The sequence below is a fragment of the Diuraphis noxia genome, unplaced genomic scaffold, assembly GCF_037042655.1.
Source record: "Diuraphis noxia isolate RWA-SAM2 unplaced genomic scaffold, SU_Dnox_SAM2 contig0006, whole genome shotgun sequence".
Taxonomy (NCBI): Eukaryota; Metazoa; Arthropoda; class Insecta; order Hemiptera; family Aphididae; genus Diuraphis; species Diuraphis noxia.
The window spans coordinates 1,557,572-1,578,653 of record NW_028301716.1 but is presented as its reverse complement, the minus strand read 5'-3'; the positions used below and the strand labels follow the sequence as shown (position 1 = coordinate 1,578,653).

Sequence of the window (21,082 nt, the reverse complement as noted above, 5' to 3'; positions counted from 1 at the left end):
CTCCATAAGGATCCATCTTTAGAACATAAGGATTCGTATTTGTGTTTAAATAACTCAGATTTGTGGATCCGAATTTTTGTTTTTATGGTATTGGACAGGTAATTGTATCTTTTTTTGTCGGATGGCAGTCTAGTGTGTTGCCAGCGTGAGCGTGCACGACGCTTTTCGATAATTAGGGTTTTTATGTTGAGAGGTATCTCGTATTGATTTGAATTTGTTGGTTTGTTTGGATTAGGAGTATAGGATGAGTCGGAGATTGCTGCTTTTATTGAGTTGACAAAGTCTTGGGACGCTATTTCAATTTCACTGCTGGTTTTTAGAGAGATTTTTAAGTTTGTGTTATTTTCTAAGATGGTGGATAATTTTTCCCAATTGACAGGACCTTTTGCGAGGGTGGATCGGGGAGGTTTGCAGGTTGTTGAACCATTTATTTCAAGAATGACCGGGGTATGATCTGATGAAATTTCACAACTATTTTGAATTTTATGTCTTATGTGTTTTGGAATTGAGGTGAGAAAGAAGTCTAAAATGTCAGGCTGTCGATTTATGTGAGTAGGCCAGTAGGTTGGGCCGTTTGGAGATATAAAAGAGCAGCCTATTTTTTGAATATTGTCAAGAAATAATCTCCCTCTGGAGTTTGTCAGTCTGCTACCCCATTGAGTGTTCTTAGCGTTGAAATCGCCAACGGCGATAAACGAACGCCCAAGTGACTTTAGAAAGTTTTCGATTTGAGGAGGCGTTATTGCCGGTAGAGGAGGACAGTAAACTGAGGATAGTGTGGTTGGAATATGATTTAGTACGATTTGGATATTCGTTGCTTGTATTGATGGTAGTTGGAGGCTTTGGAGTGGGTAGTGTTTGATTTGGTTTGAGACTAAAATGGCGGATCCCGCGTGGGCGGTTCCGTCGGGGTGGTTGGCTTTGTATACTTGGAACCCAGGGAAAAAGTGATTAGTACTGGAAGTGTAGTGGGTTTCCGTTATTAGTGCGATGTCAATTTTACTTTGGATTAAAAATTGAAGTAGCTCTGGTTCGTTTTGTTTTAAACCATCTGCATTCCATAGTATAATTTTTAAAGACTTGGTGTTGGGGGGATTAGAATTCATTATTTGAAATTAATTTATTGATTACTGTGGTGAGCAATTGGATTAGCGGGTTAATAAGTAACTTCATTTCGGTTAAAAATGATGACATTAGATTTTCTGTGTTATTTTCTTGGGTGGGATTTTGTGTTTCACGTTGTGAGTACTTTTTTTTTGCATGTGTTTCGGGAGGGGGTTTTTTGGGAAGAGGGGGGAATGCATTTAAGTCTTGTGTAATTGGTGTAGTCTGGGGAGTGTCCACACTGGGGTCTTGACCCACGCTTACATTGTTGGTATTAATTACATTGTTTATTTTAGTTTTAGAATTTTTAAAGAACAGACTTGAATTTCGATGTAACCACTGGAGATGTTTGTGTGTGCTGCATCCACGGTAGCTGGCGGTGTGGTTGCCTCCGCATAAGGTGCAAGTTGGTGGCTGGTCTTTGGACTGGGTGCAATTGGCGGTTAGGTGCTGTCCTATGCAACGGACACATCTTGGTGGGTGGGCGCAGTAGGTTTTTGAGTGGCCGTAGTCTTGGCAATTTGTGCATTGGATAAGCTCGCGACGTTTATGAGGTTCTTCAACTGATATTTTGGTATGGAGTAGATTTTTCAAGTGAAAAATATCCTTGTTGATTTCAGCAGGATCGAGATCAACGAAAAACAATGGTAATGGTTGTCTAGAGGTCTTATGTAAAACGTTACTGACGTTGCGAACTGAGTAGCCGATTTCAGAAATGGCTATTCCGACCTCAGAAGTTGGTGTAGATGGGTGGAGGTTACGTACTACGATTCGGAAGGCTCTATCTTCACGAGCCTGATACGTGTGATGTTCAATTTGCTTTTCTTTGAGATGTCTGATGACCTTTCGGTATGCATCAGAATCTTTAGTTTCAATTTTTAGATTTTTCGAGGTTGATTTAAATGAGAAATTATTAGTGCCAATCAGATCTATAAAGTCCGTACGCAGCTTGATAAAATTGTCAATATTTCTGACAAAAATAGGTGGAGGTGCTGGGATTGGTTGGACATCATCAGTTTCAATATTGTATGAAGTTGGTTGGTTTGAAGCGAGTTCGGTAGGTGTAGTAGCAGGTGAGATAGGAGTAAACCTATTTTCTGTAACAAACTGGGTCTGTTGTTTGTTTTTTTTTGACGTTTTAGGTGAGGTGGAGCTTGACGAAAGAAGTAACGCACGTTTTAACTTGGATAATTTCTCATTTTTTTTTTTTAGAGGTTTTATCTTGAAATTCAGAATCATCGTTTTGATCTAAATCCATATCAGAGTCGTTTTCAAATGCATCACTTGACACATTCTGTATACGGCTCATATTTGAGGATTATTGATAACGAGTTCGGCTTAGTGACCGTGTAGGTAGTGGGTAATGATCGACCACCGCCGGCGGGGCCGGGGGATCGGGGTGTGTTGTGTCGATAAGCGTAATTAAGTGCTTATCGGTTGTGTGGGAACAAGGTTGAGTAACAATAGAATTACAGTAAAGTAATTATATTTACCAATTTTTCCGTTTTTTTGAGACTGGATAATGATTAGGCGTGCAGAGTAATAAACAATGTAAGTAGAATTTTTACAACGGTTGAAACGGTGCTACACATAAGGATGTAGTATAGATAGAAACTGTCGGAATTGAATAAAAACACTGAGTAACCTGTACCGCACATGTGCAACGGACGACGGACGTCGCTGAACTGATACTATAGAATTAAAATTATATGTCGGCCTACTAATTTCAGAATAAAAAATGTATTATATTATATCGATTTATTATATTATTGTATACATAAAGAAACTTTTATTTAGCAAACGTGCATTGCCATCATAGTGCAATCTTATATATTATCAGGGCTTAAAGTGGGAAAAAATTCCAGGGGGGACTAACGTCTCCATATAGTTTTAAGCGTTCCATATATTGTTTTATGTATAATGTCTAATGCACATAGACATATTATAGTAGATACATGTAATTTTTAAACAGTGATTGTGTAACATACTCATCCAACATTCCCACTTTTAAGTTTAAACCTTGAATAATGATAAAATTTGTAATTTATTTTATGAACAATTTAAATCACAAATAATACTACATTTTTAAAAATAATTAATGTTTTACACAAATTTAATATTGTTTCTCATGATATTAAGTTGTAAGTAGTGGTTTTTTTAAGAAAACTAAAGAAATCAACCTGACCAAAAATATTTATATCATAAAATGTTGGGTTTTTAGTGCTTTAAATTATACAAAATAAAATTTAAATTCTATGCATGGTGGGATAAGTATGCTTATAAAATCACACTTTACCTATATATCTATATATATTATATATATTAATAAGAAAGTATGAATTTCAATTTTACATTATTTAATAAAGAGCTATTTTAAAATAAAACAATTATAAATATTTAAATAGGAACATAAATTATATTTTCTTTAATAAAATGTTTTCTTTAACATGAATTCATAAAAATTATAAATGTAACATACCAACATAGAAAATATACATATTAACTATATTATTATACTTATGCATTTAAGAGTAAAATAAGTTATAATAACTATTAATATATATAGTAAGGTAATGTAGGAACATAAATTAAATTTTCTTTTGCACTTGGTTGCTTTAACATTAAATAATAAAAATAAAAACTAACAAACATAATAATAATCAAGTAAGTTTTTTAATTAAACATTTAAACAATTCCATATTGAGTTATAAGGATTAGATTCATTTTCATCTTTTTTGGCTGTTTTTAAACAATTTGTTTCTGTAGCAGAACGTTTTCCTCTCATAATCCATGACTTCACAAATGATTTAGGATCAAATTTTTCTAGAGGTGGCCCAACACAATGAATGAAAATTAGTGAAGACAAATGACTTGATGTTAATGTACTCCTTATAGGACTTACAATTACATTCATTGAGCTAAAGGTACGTTCACACTCCGAAGAAGATATTGCAATAGAGTTAATTACAGTCATTAAAGGTTTAATATCAATATTAACTTTTTTATTTTATTTGAACTCACGAAAACCTCGAACAGATAAAACTTGATCAATTTGAAACACCTGTGATAAACGTCGAATATTTTCATCGCCATACTGAATATCCATATTATCTGGCCAATTTTCTGGGGAAAGGACTTCTAAATCTTCAATTAAATTTTTGAAATTAACTTGATATTCATTATTAACTTCCCTCGATGACACATTACTAGCTTGTGTTGTCATAAGTCTTTGTTTCATATTATTACTTAAACTTGTAAAAATTGTCCCATTTGTATTTTTATAACTGATGTTTTAGAATATATTTGAATGTTTTTGAATTCTTTGTTTTCACAAGCAGAAATTGCTTCTTGACTTTTTGGACCTGGTATACTAGCCATGGACTCTAAAACTCGAATTGTACGCTGAATAGATTTATGAGCAGCAGGTAATGTCATATCTCTTTTTTGTAATTGTATTGATAAGTCTGATAGTTCAATTAATGCATCATATAACACACCAAGATTATGTACAAAATTATTCGAAGTGAGTATATTTTTTAACCCATTATATTTTGCTCTTTCTCTTGAGTCTCTACATGTGTCAGTAGATGCATAAGAAAAATGTTTGAATAAAGCTTCATAATTATTCCAAACAGCTTTCACTGTACTCTGACTTGAAGCAACCCATCGAATAGTGAAAATCTTACCGATCGTTAATAGTTGTTTCTCCAATGAAGCAGCACATTCACGTAATTCACTTGTATTCTTAGGAGACATATGGTATGTTGCATAAAGTTTTTCAATAAAACTCTGAAATTGATTTAGTCCACTTACTTCTTTTAAAGTATCGTTAACTGCCAACTCTAGGCGGTGGTTACAACAGTTCCAAGTTATTATATTTGGAAAATCATTTTTTAATAGAGTACCGACACCAGATTTCCGTCCCAACATATTAGATGCTCCATCACTAACAAAAGCAACTAAGTTTTTTTTTAAAAACTCAAAATTAATCCCATACTTTTCAAGTGCTTGCAACATTGAACCTTTTACAGATATAGCTGAGGTATTATTCAGTTCAACAATATCAAAAAAGAATGTATTTATTTCACCTATCTCACCAATAGCACAGCGCAAACAAACAACCAACATCGACTTCTTGCTTAAAGTTGTTGATTCATCAACTAAAATACATAATTTTGTTTCATTTTCTGTAATGCATTTAGCTAATTTTTTTCTCATCTCAAAGGCAATATGATCAATTATTTGTGTACATGATACATTAGTTTGAAGAATTCTACCAAGATCAACTCCATTAATAACTTGTAAGTCAACTAATTTTGGCATATCAGTATATGGGCGTTGATTTTTAGAAATTAAATAGGCTGTTCTAAATATTTTTTGTGTTTGGTCTGATTCAGATAATACCATTTCAGATAATTTTTCATCCATTATATTTTTTTTACTTTCATCAACAATCTTTTGAGCATTTAAATGTGAAATTGAAAGCTTGTGTTTTGATATTTTTTTTCTTAAATTAGTCTGTTTATTTTTTAAATTTAAACCAGTTGGAGAAATTTCTGCATTTGACCACTCAGTTGCTATATGTGAACCTGTTTGCTTAAGCAAATTTAGATTTACATCTCTACAAAATGTACAACCAATTTTTTTTTCTTTAAAATACATCCAAGGATAAGTTTCAGTAAAATAATGAATTTGTTTGGTGTCCCAGCAATCAGGATAAGAATTATTATCTATATAATTAGTAGATTTAGTAACAGGAATTGTGGATGAGGTTGATAAGTCAATATTTGATTTAAATGTACTGGTAGCAGTTTGTTCTTTGCTAGTAGGAACTTTATGTGTAGGTAAATCATTCTTTGGAATTTTGGAGAAGTTATACTTCAAAAGACTCATAATGTCTACACAAAACAATATATGAAAATTAAAAAATAAATATTCTTTAAAAATAATTTAACTTAAATAAGATTAAATTTACCTGTTAGCCGTAACTTCTTAGTTCTTTTTATAACAAATTATTTAAATAGATAATTAAAATATAGTTAACATTAAAAACTTTTTCAATAAAACTACTTAAAACGATAAAGGTTAAGTAGGTACATACTACAACACACTACATTAAATGCTGTCAATAATAATATTTTGTTAGTACAACAATATAATTATTATTATAATGATCTTTTGATTTTCGAATATTTTTATGTATAGTTATAAATAAACTTATAAATTATACAGTGTATGCATTGGTCAGAACAGTAAACAATCCGAACGCGTACCTCACCTCACGTACGTGGCTATAAATTGCTATAAACGTTTTCATCGGGTTGGCCCAAACATCATATTAGTAAACGTTTTTGTGTTTTTCGAATAAGTGATAACAATTTCTTAATAGGTAATCACTAATCACGGTTGTAACTTGTAATCTCAACGGAATTATCGGAATTCTGAATTATATTGATTATATAATGTTTGGATATAATTGATTATTGAAGAATTTGAAGCGTTCCGACTTACCATACGCATAATTTGTTAAAGTCGTTAAAGAAGACGCTTTTTAACCACCGTTAGAGGTAGGGGGACTGAGTCCCCTTGCGTCCCCCCCCCACTTTAACCCCTGTATATTATGGACTATTTCATTGAATTCAGAGCATACTCGTATAGTCGTATATCAAGAAAAATTATAGGTACGTCATTTTTTCTTAAGCTCGTCTCACATAATTTGGTTGTCCGATTCCCTCGTAAAACATAATATATTTTAAATGATCATACATTTTACTACGAGATATAACAAACATATTAAATATTTTTCATCATCTGTATTGTCGACAACTTTTTTTTTTAGGCATCTCCAAACAGATATTGAACATCTGTAAAATTTATATTTATTTAAGAATGAAGGCCTGTGATTGTACATAATATTATAAATGATACGTTTTATATGTATATTATATCAATATCATAATGACTTGACGAAAAACAAAAGATAAGATTTTATTTTTTATTCCAGTACATATGGTACCTCCCTATCTTATTACGAGTCTTTATAATATAAGAAGGCTATTTACATTGGTAAACATATATTATTATAATTTTTTGTCATGAAATTTCAATATCCTGAAGGTTTTGAATTTAAAATTTTACTTTCATTGTAAATGAGTTAATATTAGTATAATCATTAATATGGTCGTCAGATGATGAAGTTTGTTCTTCATATTGAACTTTTAATCAAAAGTTGAATTGATGATATATCGTGCCAAATAGATAGTAGATTATTAAAAATATCAAATCAAAAATCGGTTGGAATTAGAATTATCCGTTCACAGAAAATGTAATATAAAATTACTTAGATACCTAGTTGCTTTTTAATCAGAAACGTATTATATAATATCATTATTATACAATGCACACCAGTAAGTAAAAAGAAAAAAAAATTGCAGAATAAACGAAATCCGGTCTTTAGACTTTTCTTTTACGTGCATTATATTTTAATATATTCTACACCATGATTCACCATGCATCAATAAAATAATAATTTGTAGGTATTCAAAATTTGATTTTTGGCTACGGATACGATGATATGAAAATATTACCATTTAATCTATAATCGTCAATAATTTGTAAAAATTGTATTGATTTATATTTTTAGAAAGCCGTACATAAGGACACTGAATTATCATTAGTATAAATATTTCACTAACCAAGAAAATTTTGATGAGATACATTAAAAAACTTTAATTAGATAACTTACAAAGAGTGGTTTCAGTTTGAATAAACAGAATTTTGTATCGCCACAGGGCACTTCTGTACTCTTCGATGATAATTTTAGTAGTAAAAAAATCAAGAAAATATAATCTGTATAATTCCAAAAATAATAATTCGAATATTTTCGTTATCAAAGTGAAACATAGGGATGATCATTCTCGGTATATGACCCTGTCACCCTGTATATATTTAAATAATGTTTTATTACGGACCGTTAAATTTTCATTTTAGATTCTGAACGAAGTGATGAATGTATTGATTGTACAATGATGTGTGTGTTTTTTTTTTTTTTTTTTGTGTCTGTGTACAGCATAACTAGTCGAAATAATGCTTTGATTTCAAACTTTGGGGGTGGTTCCCGGTGTAAAATTGAAGATCCTTGGTGCATTAAACAGGTCAAAAGTAAACATTTTCCAACAGTTTTCAAAAAAATCGAGAAAAAAAAAGGACAGAAAAACTGGAATTTTTACGCAAAATCAGTTTTCGACCAAATCGATTTTTTTATATGGTTGTAATTCAAAAATTAATCACAGTAAATACTTGAAATTTTTACCAAATGATTATGTTAGTGTTATCTATATACAGTTTAATTTTCAAACATTTTTGACTTTTTTTGAGTTATTTATAGACCACTGAAATTTTCGATTTTTTTTTTGAAGTGTGGGTTAAAAAATGTTGGACGACCAAAAAAACTTGAAAATGTAATACAAGGTTCCTTATGAGTTGTTCTTATTGAAGCTAAAAAAAATTAAAAATCGTAAGTCACAATTTTTTTTAATAAGCGTTTATAGTTCAAAATTTTACGAAATCTGTCGAAAACGCGAAAATTTGCAAGTAATTTTGAAGTTGAAAAATCATAAAAATTTTTGCGTTTACAACTAAGGATTAAAAATACAACACTGAGTTTTCCATAAGTTTTCCTTCAAGTAGCTATAGAGAAAACTCGAAGCATCATTATAGAAAAAATTTTAAGTGCGTTTGAATTTTAAATTTTTACGAAATAGCGTAACGATAACGATTTATCCTGAAACGATTTTAAATATTTGTTATTATTCAAAAAGTATAAGTCGTAGATACTTGAACATTTTATCAGTTATTTAGATTGGCATTTTCTTTACATGATTTAATTTTCAAAATATTTTGACTTTTTTTGAGATATTTATAGACGACTAGTGTCAGTAAAAAAATTTTAGATAACCAAAAAAACTTGAAAATTTAATACAAGGCTCCTTATGAGTTGTTCTTATTTTAGCTAAAAAAAAATAAAAATCGTTAGTCACAATTTTTTTTTATAAGCGTTTATAATTCAAATTTTTACGAAATCTGTAGAAAACGCGAAAATTTGCAAGTAATTTTAAAGTTGAAAAATCATAAATTTTTTTGTGTTTATAACTAATGATTAAAAATACAACACTATTTTTTCCATAAGTATTCCTTCAAGTAGCTATAGAGAAAACTCGAAGCATCATTATACGAAAAATTGTAGGTGCGTTTAATTTTAAATTTTTACGAAATTAAGGGAAAAAATGGGAAATTTTACGCACAATAATCTGTTTTCGACAAAATCAATTTTGATTTTTTATTTAACTTTAAAACGAATGACCATTGATACTTGAAATTTTCACCTAATGTTTATATACGTACCTATGTTCTATCCACCATGAAATTAAAAAAAAAATTTGACTTAAGTTGAACTATTCATAGGTATATGCAATTTTCAATCATTATTAGTTTTTTTTTAAATTAAAATCGATAAAAATTTATTTTTTAGGTAGAAAATCTTGAAAATTTAATACAAGGCTCTTAACATATTATTACAATAGCAGCTGAAAAATAAAAGAAATTCATAGTTACAATTTTTTTTATAAGCATTCAAAGTTTGAATTTTGACAAAATACGTAAAAATCACAAAAATTCACAAATTATTTTAAGCTAGAAATTAATAAAAAAAAATCTTTTTAAAACTAAGATTTAAAAATTTAATATAAGATTCATTACAAGTTTTTCAATCTTTATCACAAAAAAAATGTCCACCGGAAATTCAAATTAAATTTTTTGAGCATTTGAATTTCAAATATTGACACAAATTCGTCAAAATCATGAATATTTGCGAATTATTTTGTAGTTAAAAATGTATAATATTGTTTGTATATATATCTAAGGTTATACAATTCAACAATAAGTTTTCCATAAGTTTTGCTTCAAATAGCTATAGAGAAAATTTGAAGCGTCATTATAGGAAAAATATTTTGAGCGTTTGAGTTTTAAATTCTTATGAAATCGTGTAATGATAACGATTTATCCTCAAACCAAGTAGGTATATGCATATCTATGATAATATAAGGTATTATGAATTATGATAACTACATGATAACTACACTAATTGATTAACCATGCCTTACGCAAAATGCGTCTTAATTGAAAAATAAAATATTTGTTTCAAAATAGAATGTATGACAATATTTAAATATAATATATCCTAGACTGACAAATCATCTCCGCTCAGAATCGTTTTTCGTATACAATGATACCTATCATTGCATTCAAATTTAATCCCTTCCATTACAGTAACCTACTGTACAGCAGAGCGACATCCACGACTTACCCGCTTTTTCGTTTTTGTTGCTCGCATTATTTATTGTTGTTATTTAATATAAAATGTATTAAATATTTTTCTATTCGTGCATATCTGTGTAGGATATATAATATAAATATTATGTTGTGCTCTGATGTAATATTTTATTATTATATAAACGAACACAATATATACGCCACTGATATCGCAGGATATACAATCTCAGTGTGCTGAATATAATAATAATTTTTTTTTTTTTCTAATTCATCGGTATGTAGGAGTATGATAATAGAACATTTTAACAAAATTTAAAAATATTAGGTACAATAGAACTTCGATTAACCGTCACTCGATTAACCGTCACTCTCTGTTATCCGTCATCGGTCATCGCCGAAAAAAAAAATAATTAGGCGATTAGACGATTGTGATAAACTCGTCGTGGTGCCCAACATAGTAACTATAAAGTGTATAAAAATAGTTTGTAATATGTACATATCCAATATGAACGATAAACATGATAAACGAACTATAAATTTATGTGTGTATGTATTGTAATTTAATCAGTGACCGACGAACAGCCTACGTGTAAGTGTGTACCGTGTGTATTAGTGTTTTCGTAGTTTATGTGTATTTTTGCAAAATTTCCGTTAACCGTCTATTCGATTAACCGTCATAGCCCCGGTCCCGACAGTGACGGTTAATCGAAGTTCTACTGTACGTAGTGTCCTATACTCTGGGGTTTACAGGCGGTCCGGGTAAAAATTTTCTTGGTGTGCGTGATTGCTAAATTGTTAACAATGAAAAAAAAAGAATTCAAGTTGTCAAATATCGTCTATAATATTATTAATTATTACTGTTATCAGTGAATGTTATTTGAGAAAATCACATAATTAACGATTTTCAAAACATTCAGTAGGTACCTGTTTAATTTTAAAGTTAAAAAAACATTTTTCTTTTTAAAACATTGCTCCACATTAGTGTTTTAAAAAAAACGTATTTTTATTTTAACTACAAAATTTTGTTCATTTTAAGTTGTGTAATTCGTGTATTTTTTTTAATCTTATCACAAAAGTGGTTCTCCGTGTCAATGTTTTTAGATGACGAAAAATCGGAATGCGTTTCCTAATAGAATATTCGATGTACCCAACCGTTTAAGTATTGGCCTAAATATAGAAAGTGATCGCTTGTAAAATATTGAAGTACGAGTTCACTTATTGATACGAGTAAAAAATATTTAACTTGTAACAAAGTTATTTTCCCTGAATTTTTTTTTTTTTAATTTAAAAATCATACCTACCTATAATTATTCACCTGATAATTTATTGTTCACAGAACTCGTTAGCTCTGTTAAAACAATGAAAAATCAGAATAATAAAAACTCAATAACATTTTATTAATGTAAATGAAGAATGTATATTTAGGTATTTTCTATCTTCTTACACTCTTTTGTCTATTTAGGTGTGTAAGTTTCATCATGCGTATTAAACTTCAATGAGATAAACACAAACTATTTTAGACTGTAATATATGAGCTTATATCGTTCCTCTTGACTTGAATACTCGTTAAAATTGCTCAGATATTAAAAATTACAAATAGTTTTATATTTTAAGCAATATTGAGCGAATCGATTAATTAATTACAACTGATGATAAGTGATAATTGATAAGTAATGATTATAATACTATTAATCTGTAGCCATTGATATACTATAGTAATGAAAAAAAAATACAAAATAAATTATCATTTTTTTTCATATCATAATTCGTTATTGTTTAATCTAGAATAATGGCTATTGTCATTCATTTTTCATTGTAATCCTATTGTATAACATGCATTATAGAATATGTTTAATCAAACAATTGAATAGATATTCGTTTTGATTATACCGTTGTATAATCGTATATGAAGTTATCATAACGATGCATATAATAGATGCTAATAATTATCCAATGATCACAAAATTATATTTTATATTACATTATTATAGTTCAAATCCGAAGACAGAAAAACGGGTGTGACACGTTTGGAGACGTTATCAAAAATTACTCGAAAATTGAAAACACGTCAAACGGACAAATCAAATATAATTTTTTCAATAACTTAAAATTATCTAACTATAGTTTGGAAATGCTTAAAGTAATTGAACGAATTATTTTAGTACCGCAGAAATGTAACGCAAACTCAATAAAGTTGCCAAAATAGAAGTTTATTAAACTGCATCAATAAATCTTTTTTTCTATGTTCCAGTCGAACAAATATTATTTTTGTAATTTACGAAAGTTTCCGTTATTATTCGATTGTGATAAAAAAAAAATAAAATAAAATAAAAGAACTTTTAACAATACAATAATTCACTTACGGTAAAAAAAAATGTTTTAGGTACAGAGTTTGGTTAAAGCTGCGTGTTATTATGAAAAAAATGTATGTATTGACCCTAAACCGATAACTCAACTTATGTTTTTTTCTTCTAAAAAATAAGGATTTTGTTAATTAACATGAAATTAATTTTCATCAAACCTGCCTTTTCACTACCTGCAGGCAGTGTTGAGACTTATCTAGATAAGTTATCTAGATAATTATTTAGTTATCTTTTATCTTATCTATATAAATAGTTTATATTATCTAAATAATTATCTAAGATAAAAAATTCATTCATCTAGATAAATGCATCTCTATACAAAAAAATATAATACACATTTTGATTGTCAATATTTACTTTTATGATAACTAGCCAATACTTTAAATTTGAATATTGTCGAGTAAAAAAAAAATATGTTCATAATAATGTTATTTATTATACAGGTATTATATTTTATTATTGATATTTTCGTTAGGGGCACGGTGATCAAATTTACCTACATTACATTGTTACAAGTCGTGTAAAATATGTAGTTTTTTCGTTATATTTATACTTAATTTAAAAAATGATTTTTCAGTTATACCTTAGTTATTTATTAATAATAATGTCTACTGCTAACATTAATTTACTCATATAGCCGGTGTTTATATAATATTGAAGCACTAAGTAGTATCAAAGGTGTTATCTTAAAATGTTTTGGACTTCAATGTGTTAAAAAAATTTATCTTTTTTTTATCTAGATAATAATGTATTTATCTTTCATCTTTATCTAGATACATTTTTGTCCTGTTATCTTTATCTTTATTTAGATAAAAAAGTACTTATCTAATCCCAACACTGCCTGCAGGTGTGGTTAAAGCGAAAAAGTTTACTGACCGAGCTTCATTTGGTATATGAGACTGCTATACAAAATATATTATTATTGTTATTTCACATAGATCAATATTATATAAATATGTATATATATATAAACAGTGGTTCATATTACTTATTAGTATGCACGGTTGACTATAATACAACTACTACGACACCTCGTGGAATTGCATAAAACATTTTCAGATCAAATTAACATAAATACATAATATTATATTATTATATTATTATATTTGCTTACCATTTTAATTAAAAGTATTGGAACTAATGCATACAAATCTTGTCTCAAGGGAAAAACTCAATCAAACCTCGTGAAATTGACACATTTTGATTTTTTTTTTTTCATTAACGCAATGATAACTATTATCGTCGATAACATTTTTTTAATTAAAAATGCATAATCGAACCTAACCTAACCTCAATAAAGTGTTACTCATTTAGTTATAAAAAATAAATGGCCAAAATCCAACAATTTTAGGAGGTGTTATATATTTTTCTCTTAAGTTATATTTGTCTGTCATCACGTTTTGGGGCAGTAAAAGTGCTTCAATTTTTGACTTCAGTACCTCGTTCGATCAGAAAATAAATCTAGTCAAAAGTAAAAAATTCTTAATAATTTTCTAAATAATCGAGAAAAACAAACTAAAAATTAAGGGAAAAACGGGAAATTTTACGCACACTCATTTTTCGACGAAATCGATTTTGGTTTTTGATGTCATTTTAAAACAAATTACCATAGATACATGACATTTTTACCGAATGATCTAAGTATATTATATCCACCATGCAATTTTCAAAAATGTTCGACTTAAGTTGAACTATTCATAGGCATTTGAAATTTTCGATAATTATTAGTTTTTTTAAAATTAATATTGATACAAGTTTATTTGTTTCGCAGAAAAGCTTGAAAATTGAATACAAGGCTCTTAACATATTGTTACAATAGCAGTTGAAAAATAAAAGAAATTCATAGTCACAATTCTTTTTTTATAAGCATTCAAATTTTGAATTTTGACAAAATACGTAAACATCGCAAAAATTCGCAAATTGTTTTAAGCTAGAAATTCATAAAAAATTTTCTTTTTAAATCTAAGATTTGAAAATTTAATACAAGGTTCCTTACAAGTTTTTCAATTTTTATCAAAAATAAAAAGTCCACCGGAAATTCAAATTAAATTTTTATGAGCATTTGAAATTTAAATTTTTACAACATTGGATTTTCACTGGATTTCACATTTAGGGATTTTCTTATTTTGGTGTAGGTAACTCTAAAAGTCTAAAACAAATGACCGCAGATACTTGAAATTTTCACTGAATGTTAATATATACATTTTCTATATTTGATAAAATTTTCAAAATATTTAGATTTGTTTTGAGCTGTTTACTGACATTTTAATTTTTCAACTTTTTTAGTTTTTTATTTCTATAAATATCGATAAAAATGTATTTGTTCGGTAGAAAAGCTTGAAAATTTAATACAAGGCTTCTATCACATTGTAACAATAGTAGTTAAAAAATATTAAAAATTCGTAGGCACGATTTTTTTTTTACAAGGATTCAAAGTTTGAATTTTGACAACATACGTAAAAATCAAGAAAATTCATAAATTATTTTATGCTAGAAATTCATAAAAAATTTTTCTTTTATACCTAAGATTTGAAAATTTAATACCAGGCTCATAATATACTTTTACAATAGCAGTTGAAAAATAAAAGAAATACATAGTCACAATTTTTTTTTATAAGCATTCAAAGTTTGAATTTTGACAACATATTATGTAAAAATTACGAAAATTCGTAAATTATTTTATGCTAGAAATTCATAAAAGTTTTTTTTTTTTTTAATTCTAAGATTTGAAAATTTAATACAAGGCTTCTTACATATTTTTACAATAGCAGGTGAAAAATAAAAGAAAAATGTAGTCACCATTTTTATTTACAAGCATTTAAATTTTGAATTTTGAAAACTTACGTAAAAATCATGAAAATTTGTAAATTATTTTAAGCTAGAAATTCATTAATAATTTTCATTTTATATCTAAGAATTTAAAATTGTATATAAGGCTCCTAACATATTTTTACAATAGCAGGTGAAAAATAAAAGAAATATATTGGCACAATTTTTTTTTACAAGCATTCAAAATTTGAATTTTGACAACATATGTAAAAATCACGAAAATCCGCAAATTATTTTAAACTAGAAATCCATAAAATTTTTTCTTTTTAAATCTAAGATTTGAACATTTTTAATATTCTATAATATATCCTAGACAGATAAACCGTCTTCGCTCAGAATCGTTTTTCGTATACAATGATATAATATCATTGGAATCAAATTTAATTCCATCCATTACAATAACCCACTTGTAACCTACTGTACAGCAGGGCGACATCGACGACTTACCCGCCTTTTTTTTATAAGTATTTTGACTCTTGTATTACAAAAGAACAATGCAATGCATCAACATTTCCTAATTAATTATTCATCACCTATAGTATTGTTTCATTATCACACAACAACTGACAACGGTCATCGCAAACAAAAGGGATGACCCTTGAATAGTTTCAATTCGTGTTGTTTATAGGGGGAATTATTGATTCCGCCGAAACTACCTGTTTAGAAAAAAGGTTTGTATCGATTCCACCGGCTATTAATTCCACCGGACACTGTTTATCCCCCCCCCCTTGTATATGTATTTTATATAGTACATAATACAAATAAAAAAACAATAATTGTATAATTCAAAAATAAATTGTATATTCTAATTAATTCGTGTATGTGAACATATTATAAAATATTAAAATTTATAATATAGTCTAAATTGTATAATTAAAAATTAAAATGTGTGAATAAATGATAAAATATTAAAATCTATATAGGTAATATGTACTATAGTCTGAATTGTATAGTATTGTATATTATGTAGGACTGTAATTTTAAAAATACATTTACAAATTACAAGGGCGGGATAAACAGTAGCCGGCGGAATTAATATGTAAATAATATTAACAGTAGCCGGCGGAATCGATATGTAGATATTTTAAACAGTAGCCGGCGGAGTCAATAGCCGGTGGAATCGATATAAAATCGGCGGAATCGATATACGTCCGTTTATAGATCTACTTAAAACATATTTTCTTGAAACTTTGTCGAAATATCATCATAAATCACATCCATTGAAAACACCAGCTTGACGTTCATCACTTGAGCTGGATTTCATTGTTTTGTTTTGCTTATTTTGATAAGTTTATTATTATGATAACAATATTATTATAATTGACCATCTAGACTGACAGGCACGGTCGAGAAACTTGCTCTCACCAAATATTATAATAACGGTCACGATTTCTCGTAACGATGTTGACCGGAAGACTTTAACTCGCACAAAGTATGACAATATAATAATAATAATAATAATATTATAAAGACGGTTAAACAATTACTGCCATTCTTATTTATAATATCTGGACTTTTCGTAAGTACCTTATATCCCTCCGCTATTTAATAATTTTTTTTCCCCGGCTTTACTTTACTTTAATAATAATAAACCTAAATAATTGGGATAAACAAACTAAAAATTAAGGGGAAAACGGGAAATTTTACGCACACTCAGTATTCAACAAAATCGATTTTGATTTTTGATGTAACTTTAAAACAAATGACCATAGATACATGAAATTTTTGACGAATGATTTAAGTATATTATATCTACCATGCAATTTTCAAAAGTTTTCGACTTAAGTTGAACTATTCATAGGTATTTTCAATTTTCGATGATTATTTTTTTTTGGGGGGGGTTTTTTTTTCTAACACATTTTAACAATATCATTTGAAAAATATTAAAAATTCATAGGCATGATTTTTTTTTTATAAGCATTTAAAGTTCAAATTTTGACTAAATACGTAAAAATTACAGCAATGTTCAAATTATCTTAGATAGAAATTCATAAAAATTGTTCTTTTCAGATCTAAGATTTGTAAATTAAATACGAGGCTCCTAACATACCTTTTTTTTACAATAGTAGTTGAAAAATAAAAGAAATATTATATTATAGTCACAATTTTTTTTTTTATAAGCATTCAAAGTTAGAATTATGACAACATACGTAAAAATCACGAAAATTCTTAATTATTTTAAGCTAGAAATTCATAAACATTTTTCTTTTTAAATTTAGATTTATATAATCTATAATATATCCTAGATAGATAAACCATCTCCGCTCAGAATCGTTTTTCGTATACAATGATATAATATCATTGGATTCAAATTTAATTCCATCCATTACAGTAACCCACTTGTAACCTACTGTACAGCAGAACGACATCCACGACTTACCCGCTTTTTTTTACAGATGAAAATAATCGTTGTGGGTATAAGCATCGGTGAAAAGTACATCGTCAATCGCATTCAAAATAATAATGTTAATTTTTGTCTATGCCATTATAGTACTTGATTAGGCGGCTTTTTATGCATAACAACCATTAGAATAGAATATAATAATATTAATAATATTATACATAGAAACGTGTGTCCACCTGCTACGGCTAGATTATAATGAATATTATTTAGTGCCGAACTGTACAACTGTACAAGGTGTAACAGAAAAACCTGACGAACGAAAAAGAAATAATCATCTTCAACCTACAGTTATGTATATTATGTAGATCGTGTTAAATTATCATGGACGGACGATACGTTCATTATATTATATCATCGCAATAGGTAATTTTTCTTTCGTCGTCTCCTAGCACTATTATGACGAACCTAAATGACAACGACAATAATGTATCATCTATATAATTTGAAACGTTTTCACGCACATCAACTATTCGTCTGTGTACGATGACGACCGATTACGGTGAGAATTTACCCCGAAAACGATATTTGAAACAAGATTATCATCATTATTATTATTGTTATCATAACTATTAGTATTTATTGTTATTACCATTATGTGTAAATGTGTCATATTGTATCGTATATAGATCATCACACTCGTCTTCAACCACGTTTCTGCAGCAGACTTAATTTCGGATGTTTTGTTTTTTCCCGAATATTTTTCACTGTGCGTAGTACAAGTCATTTGAGTAACAAAAAATCACGATCGATTTGATGTAAGATGCATAAATTATGCATAATTTGGCACGTGATTAATTGAGAATCTTCATGAAATAATTTCACTCTGTATAAAATAAACTCTCGAATATATTTAAACGCTGACCTAATCGTTTTATGAAACTAGGTAGGTACTGTAGAACTTTGAACGGATTTTAATTTCGAAAACAGTTTCATTAACTGGCGGGTTCATATACACCAAATAATTTTTAACATTCGAAAACATCTTTGAACTTTATAATGAACATTTATAACCATAATATTTTTATACTTAAATTAATATGGCAGTTTAAAAGGCAAAAGGAGGTATTTTCTAATTACAATTTCGATAAAAATATTCAAGTTGCATAGTTGGTGTATTTATTTGTTAAGCTAAAATGAGATAATATAAAAATTATTATCCATAAAATATTCTTTTAATTTAGCCAACTCAGTTAAACTCAATACCAATAACAAATAAACCCCAAAACATTAAAAAATAAAACATTTTAAAAATGGCATTCACAATATTGAAGATATACATAAGATATTGCGATCTTAAACTTAATTGCAATATGTGATACATTCTGCAATTATGGTGATGGACCTACATCTACATGGACCGCTAAGCTGTTAAGAAGAAGAAGAATGATGGTGAAACACATATTCCAGGAATGCACAGAATATTCCGCAACACGCATGAACCTAAAAATATCACCCATAACAGCATAAGTACGCAATGCAGGTCAAACTATGAAAATAATCAAATTTTTAAATACCGTTAAAATTATAAACATATCGTATACATTTTCTATGATTTCATTATTATTTTATTTTTTATAGGTATCTTATATAATATTAAATATTTTGTAAAGTAATGATCTTCGATGTTAAAGCCTTATCTTTCGATAAAACAAAACAAACATATGGTATAGGTGTTAGCAGTATTCATACGGAATCATGGCACCTTGATCTACGCGTATTGCTTAGTTGTTACCAAATTATTATTTAATCCGAAACCATCCTCTCAAACCCCTCTCAAAACGAATTTATATTACATTAAACGCATTTTAGCAGTTGTGACTTTGCGCAATTATTTAGCTAGTTTTTTTAAGACATTCGTAGCCAATGTAAAAACTCAATCCTCGGCCACACTATAAATATAGACGGTTTATAATTTCGCAGACAAGAAGGAGCAAATTACACGAACTATACAGATATCGTAGGCATGGGCGGTGGTCGTTTGGGCGAAGGTAATAATGTTAGGGCAACTATCATTTGTACCGTTTGGATGAGTGAAATTATTTTTACCTGTGCGAGGTAAAAACCGGGTTACAGATACTGATGATATTATTGCTAATCGTTATTAATCACTATTATCAAAAATGAGATTACGATCTCAGACATGATGTCCACGTTGTACATAATAACACTTTAGTGTGCTATGTGTAGTGTCTTAAATAATACTTTCATGTACGAGTTTTTAAAAATTAATTCTAACAATAGTAGTCAGTTGTAAGTTTTTATATATTTTTTACATTTATAATGGATTTAAAAATCGAACATATTTTAACTACGAAAAGAGGTAAAAGATATATCGAACAATACAAGTACACGGAATCAAATATTCTTCAAAATGAAACAATTCGATTTCGTTGTACAAAAAAAAAATGCAACGTAAGTGTCTTAATTGATATTAATTTAAAAAAATATACATATAAGAGATGACAATACATTTACATAATCATGAACTGAGTACAAAAAGATCTTTAGCTAGAGATATAGTTCGAACTTATTCTAAAAAAAAAGCTACTGAACAAACTCATGAAAAACCTATTATATTATTATATTAGGAAAGAATTATTACTATACATTTAAGTTGCGTTTAAAAATAGTTGATCATATATAATAACAGTATAAATTAATGTTTTTTAGATGCTATGAGCTATAATATTATAGTCAAAATTGAAAATACAATAAAAAATCTAATATACATTTAAGTTTCTTTTAAAAATAATCAGTAATAATAATAATAATGATATAAGTTACAATTAATACAAAATATACGTAAAAATGTTAAATTTATTGTTTTTGATATTAAGAACATACAGATTTTAAAAAAGTTAGGGAATCTATTTTTTTTTCCTAAAAAAATGTTTTAACATTTAAAACAACTCGGGAGAGTTAACATACTTCCTACAGGTAACTATAAAGTTGACCCGGGAGAGTTTACACACTTACTTTAGGTAAATATAATTTTGACCCGGGAGAGTTTACACACTTATTTCAAGTAAACATAATATTAACCGGGAAGTTT

The 21,082-nt window shown here is 28.2% G+C and overlaps 2 protein-coding genes across 2 annotated transcripts in view; both read right to left on the bottom strand.

The window, feature by feature from the left end:
* Positions 1 to 21,082, bottom strand: part of LOC107164530 (uncharacterized) — a 319,058-nt gene that overhangs the window by 203,489 nt on the left and 94,487 nt on the right. The window lies entirely within an intron of this gene.
* Positions 4,138 to 6,094, bottom strand: LOC149054480 (E3 SUMO-protein ligase KIAA1586-like). Its single transcript, XM_089230080.1, has one exon. It carries the CDS (start codon positions 5,995 to 5,997, stop codon positions 4,351 to 4,353), a length of 1,647 nt encoding a protein of 548 aa, XP_089086206.1. The 5' UTR covers positions 5,998 to 6,094; the 3' UTR covers positions 4,138 to 4,350.